The sequence below is a fragment of the Terrapene carolina genome, unplaced genomic scaffold, assembly GCF_002925995.2.
Source record: "Terrapene carolina triunguis isolate 2854851 unplaced genomic scaffold, T_m_triunguis-2.0 Scaffold195, whole genome shotgun sequence".
NCBI lineage: Eukaryota > Metazoa > Chordata > Testudines > Emydidae > Terrapene > Terrapene triunguis.
In genome coordinates this window covers 1,356,656-1,362,655 of record NW_020664546.1, presented here as the reverse complement: position 1 = coordinate 1,362,655, position 6,000 = coordinate 1,356,656, and the positions used below count along the sequence as shown (strand labels likewise).

Sequence of the window (6,000 nt, the reverse complement as noted above, 5' to 3'; positions counted from 1 at the left end):
CTTCCTGTCCCCCAGCTACAACAAGGGCAGGAAGGGGTTAAGCCCAAAGGATGCATTGTGCACTAGGGCCCAGGGAACCTGACTGCAGGGGCTTCAGTGAACGCAGCCAGAGAGGTGACTCAGCAGGAGAGGGTGCCTAGGGGACGGAGCAGTCCCTGTGGGCAGGACCTGGGGGGTGGGGTGTTGGTGAAGAGGGTGCTAAGTCCCTTCCCGGGGGGCTGCTGTGGAGCCTGCAGGTTTGGGGTGTGAACAGGCTGGAAATTGCTGTGTCCCCCCACGCTCCCCCGGCCACTCCACAGCTTAGCTGAGGGGTGGAGAGGCTTCCCTGTACTAGCGCTGGGCGGGGCTTTGGCACATGCAGGGTTTTACTACTCCTGGCCAGTGCCCCGGGCAGGAGGGTCTTCGGCTTTCCCGGGGCACCGGCCCAGTCTGCCAACCAGGATGTTGGTGAGCTGAGCGCTCCGACCAGGGACTGCTGCTCTGCACAGTGCTAGGAGCGGGACGTGCCTCGCCGGGGGATTGGAGTGGGGGGTATGGAGGAGCAGTGAGGCTGCGGGGGCAAAGCAGGGAGAGGAAAGAGGAAGCATGTAACGGGCCCCGCCATCAGCCTGGCACACCTACCCGCATCGTTGGCCACTGGATCCCTCCCTCACCGCTGGTGGGCAGGTGGCTAGCGAGCAGGGATCTGGCCAGCACAGAACCCACCAGTACGGATTGGGGGGGAGGGGGAGCAGGGGACAGAAAATATGGGACAATTTGCCCCTTTTTAAGAAAAAGTCAGGACACTTGCAGAAGGGCTTAAATACGGGACAGTCCCTTTAAAAACGGGACATCTGGTCACCCTAATTATGGGGCTACAGAGAAAATACTGGACCTATGACAAAGTTCACAAGTTTGACATGAATGCAGAGGAATCAATTAAAAATTAGCAGAAAGAAGAGATTCCATGGTACTGCATGTGTCCGATACAAATTCAGTGACTCCACGAACATCTCCAATGTCACAATGAAGAAGCTACTGTCTCATACGCATCCAAAGGATGAGTTAACCCAATACTTTACAGGAAAAATGCTCCAGCATGCGAAGAATTTTGTCATCCCATAGCGTAATGAAGCTGCTGCCCCACACTGTTCATTGGAGTTTATATTTTCCATGAGGAGGCTGATGCTAAAATTGTCTTGCATGCCATCAATGCCACACCAGGTATGTCTCCACAGCAAAGAAAAAACTGCAGCCTGTGCCCACTGTCTTGGGCTCGCAGGGCTCGGGCTTCACGGCTGTTTCCTGGCTGTGTATACTTCTGTGCTTGGGCTGGAGCCTGAGCTCTGGGACCCTCCCACCCTGCAGGGTCCTAGAGCCCGGGTTCATGTCCAAGCCCAGAAGTCTACACAGCCCATGCCCAAGTCAGCTCGTAAGGGCCAGCTGCAGGTTTTGATTTGCTATGGAGACATACTCATATAGAGGTGCTACTAAACTCCAGATATTTGCACAGGAAAATGTTCTAGTGGTCTCCATGAGCTACTATCCAAAATTTCTGCAAGAATCTGTTTTTTTGCGCTTGTTGCTGGGGAAGAGAATTGCTGTATATCCTTTAGAGATGTGTTCCTATCACTTGGACTATTAAAAGCTGTCACATTGCCAGGTTTCCACACCCTTTCAGAATGTGACACTACTGGAAGGTTGGCTCGAAAGGCCAAAATTACCTTACTGGACAGTATTTGATTAATAGAATCATAAAACCATAGGGTTAGAAGGTACTGAAAGGGTCTAGTCTAATCCCCTGCCAAGATGTAGGATTGGCTGTGTCTAAACCACTCAAGACAGATGGCTATCCAGCCTCTTTTTGAAAACCGCCAATGAAGGAGCTTCCACGACTTCCCTAGACAGTTTGTTCCAATGTCCTACTGTTCTTATAGTTAGGAAGTTTTTCCTGATATTTAATCTAAATCTGCTGTGCTGTAGTTTGTACCCATTGCCTCTTGTCTTACCCTCTCTGGCAAGAAAAGACAACTTCTCGCCATCTTTTTTATGGCAGCCTTTCAAGTATGTAAAGACCGCTTAATCTCCTCTTTTCCAAACAAAACATACCCAGTTCCTTCACCCTTTGCTCATATGGCTTGCATCCATTCCTTTGATCACCTTTGTTGCTCACCTCTGGATCGTTTCCAGTTTTTCTACATCCTTTCTATACATTGGTGACCAAAATTGGACACCGTACTCCAGGTGAGGCCTAACCAGCACCGAGTAGAGCAATACTATCACCTCCCGTGACTTGCATGCTATGCCTCTGTTAATGCAACCTAAAATTGCATTTGCTTTTTTTCCAATCACCTCTTCTCTGCCTGCTCCTGTGCACACACTGCTTGGCTATCTTGTTCTTTTCTCCCCATGCCATTCTTATTCCAATGATGGCTGGCAGCTCTGTCCCCCATTGGCAGTTATGGCCTCTGAAGGCAGTCCTGATAGTAGCAGTCCCTATCAAAGATAGCTAGACTGACTGACTCTTCCTTGTTGACAGCTGCTTTTATGAGCATCCAGGCTCTTTGCCATTAAAAGCCTTAAAATGAGTAGAAGGATCTGGAAACAAGGAAGTGCCAGCACCATGTGACCAGCCAGCTCTCTGTAGATCACAAGCAAGTGCTTTGCTGACCCAACTTTAGGGGTAACCACTCCTTTTGACAACAACTAGATGTGATTGGGGGAGATGAGCTGTACCACTCCAGCTTCATGTCTGTTCTCTGATGAGTCAATTGTAACTCATACCCCTACAGCAGCAGCAGCTCCTCTCCCAACCTCTCATGCTAGAGATTCCCCCTGGCAGCTTTCTCCTGACCCCTTAACTAATCCAATCTAGTAGAAAACCCTTTTGAATTGAAATAGAAGTTTTTTGAAAAATGTATTTAGTGTGAATAATTTGATCTTGATTTCTTCTTCCAACACTGAAGACAGAGTAAAAAAAAAATACCGTGGCTTTTCTAGTTCATTTTCCTTAAAATAAAGAAATAAATAGTGGACTTTTCTCGAGCAAGTGGAGCCCATTAATGTAACGACCAATCATGAAGGAAAGGGAAACTGCATTTCAAGCTCTCTAAAAACATCACCATTTAATTTTATAACATAACCAGGGGTTTATTCCACAATAGAAACTGCAACATTTGATACAAGCTACCCAAAAAAAGGAGAAAGCCAAAATACAGCAGTGGCAATTACTTTACAGAGCTTTTTCTGTCTTCTACCGCGCTAGTCCATCAGTGACACTAGGACCTTAAACATTTGCTTTCTGTACATCAACCAATGCTAAAAGCACCAACACGCTGTTCAGAATTGTAATTCCAGTCACTGCAACCAGACATAGAAGTTATTGCTCAGATAAATAAACCTAGTCTACAAAAAAAATACAAAGTGAAAAAAACTAAAGTTTCCGAAGAGTTAACAGAGTAAACAAGGGATATCCTCAAAAGAGGATCTATTGGGATTCATGGTGCAGTTTTTCTGCACCTAAACGAAGTTGAATTATGTATGCTGGTATATCCCAGAGAGAGGTAATTTAATGCTGTACAATAAAAGGTGCATGTTTCAAATGCCTTCCAAACTGGAGGAAACCCCTACTAAACAGTCAGCATTTCAAATCTCAACAACCACAAATAGCTCAAGAGAAAAAAAATACAAAAGTGTCAAAAATTGTTTGAGTTCTGAAAAATGATCCCATGAGGATAGAAGTAGCACCATTTGCAGCCTGGCTCTTAAACTAGCCCTGTGACTTTATGGAGAAATTCTGATAACCTTCCTTAATGGAGTCCTGACTTCTGGTGAGTTTTACTTTCAATATTGAGAGTCCTTCCCAGTACAGCTGATGCAGATGTAGTCTTCCTTCTCTGCCATCTCAGGAGAAATGCCCACACATACCTGATGGAACCACTGATTGCAGCTGCCATCACACTGGACCCAGTCCACCTAATTGCAAAGAGCAGACAGATTAGTGTTCAGAGAAAAAGGCAGCAGATAAAGTGCAAACCTTCTGTGGTAAATTATCTTCAAGCTCTTAGCAATCTACCTACTTGAACCAGCCAACATTCTACCCTGAGGGACTGGCTTAGTGACTGCTAGGGGCACAGTCAGCTTGCACTGTGGTCAGTTTCACAAATGTAACTAAAGCAGTTTGTGGTGAAGAGCAGTGTCCTCCCTACCACTCGCACACAGTTTAAAACCCTGAGGAGGGGGCTTGAATTTTGTTTTTTGAAGTTTTTCTCCCGTCACTGTGCGCAACCCTCACAAACAGTAGGGGAGCTAACACAGGCACCAAGGGGGCATGAATATACAACTCAGCCCCTGCTGTGCATGTACAATCCTGGGACTGGGCACATCAATTGCCTGCTGCCACATGGTGCTTTCCTTTGTACTGCATAGGGGAGTGTCTATGCTCAGTGAACATGAGAGCAATAATCTCTAATGCCCTAAGATTTTCTCTTGGGCTTCTGGTGCTCTCCCAGCCTTCTGTACAGGCAGTGGGGGTGGAATGCTCTTTGCTGCTAAATTCAAGGATGGCTCCACATGCCCACATCTCTCCCCAGGTCTATGCAGAGCTCCCTCCTTCCAGTCATTCCCAGCCCAGTGAGGGAGGCCTGTGTGAAGCCTCCACCCTCCCGCTTTGCCTCTTATTATGTTTTGCTATGCAGGGGCCAGAGGGAGTCTCCCATTGCTCCTGTCTGCCCAAGCCATGAAGCCTTCGTATACCTGTATCCCAGGGGCATTGATGGAGACACAGCCTGCTTGCACCCCCTGTCATCCCTTCACTGCATCACTCTGGCTCAATGCAGACACTCTCCTGCCAGGTTTGGTGCTGGAGTCTGAAAGAATGGTGACTGCTTAGCTTTCCTCTCTGACTCTGGGAACAGTTCCAGGTAGGGAAGAGGGACCATCTTAGTTCCCAAGCTCTGTGGGGAAGCTGTACTGGTGAGGCTCCTAGAGTGGCTGAGAAAGGGTGTGCACTCCTCCAGAAAAGCAATGGACAGGGATGTCATCATGTAGGAAGTTAGGCACTAGGTGATTTTTAAAATCCCACTAGGTGCTTATTTGCATCTTTAGGCCCTTAAACACCTTTCAAAATCTGGCCCAAAGTTGCCAGAAGAACAGAAGGAGTTCTCTGTCTAAATCACTGTTACTTTCAGAAGCTGATGTTGTAACTTAACAAGAGCTGAGAACAAATGTACATAAAGCAATTTAAGTTTTAAATCTACTGTGTCCTAATAAGAACTGCATAATTTGAAACCCAGAAGGATATAGGCCAAGAAGTTGTTAGCTCCGCCCTGTGACCTCATCATGAAAATTTCTGTTTGGAAAAAAAAACCTCATTCCATGTTACCTGTTAGAGGTGTAGGGAGAAGGAATGGCTGAGCTCCATGCATTATTTTTACTGCATCACTAAGGCCTTAGCCCATTGGTTCTCAACCTGTTTATTATTGTGTTATGTGGGCCACAGCTTGAGAACCACAGCACCCGCCCCCAAACCCTCTACAGTCCCCTATGCCCAGCGTGCCCCCCTGCTCAGAACCCCCTCCACAGAGGGGGCCAGGAGGGGTGCCCTGGGTGGGGGATCCAGACCCCGCGGTGCGAGGCTGGGCAGCTGGACCCCGGGACCCCACTGTATGGGGCCAGGCAGCTGGCCTCTGGACCGCCACCCTGAGTGGCCGGGTAGCCAGGACCCCTGTGCCAGGCCAGGAGTGGAGCCCCAGGCAGCTAAAACCTGGCACCTTGCAAACCCCTGGTTCCCAGCGCCGCCCACTCCCTCACAGCTGAGAGGCCCCTCCCGCCCCAAACCTGCCCAGAGACCCACTCTCCTGCTCCACTCACCAGCCCCCTCCTGCAGGCTGCCAGACGCTGTCTCCCCCTCAGCCAGGCCTGCCCCCTATCAGACCAGAACAGCAAATCTTGAATTTTTTTTTAGCACACAGCTGGGCTGCAGCTGTGTGCTAATTGGGCCACATGCAGCCCATGGGCCGC

The 6,000-nt window shown here is 48.5% G+C and overlaps 1 protein-coding gene across 2 annotated transcripts in view; it reads right to left on the bottom strand.

Moving 5' to 3' along the window:
- Positions 1-3,103: 3,103 nt before the first annotated feature.
- Positions 3,104-6,000, bottom strand: part of KDM5B (lysine demethylase 5B) — a 199,517-nt gene continuing 196,620 nt past the window's right edge. For both annotated transcript variants that reach the window (XM_026655093.2, XM_026655091.1), the window contains one exon: positions 3,104-3,954. In XM_026655093.2, the coding sequence (XP_026510878.1) occupies positions 3,823-3,954 (132 nt within the window). In that variant the 3' untranslated portion in view covers positions 3,104-3,822. The remainder of the gene's footprint in view (positions 3,955-6,000) is intronic.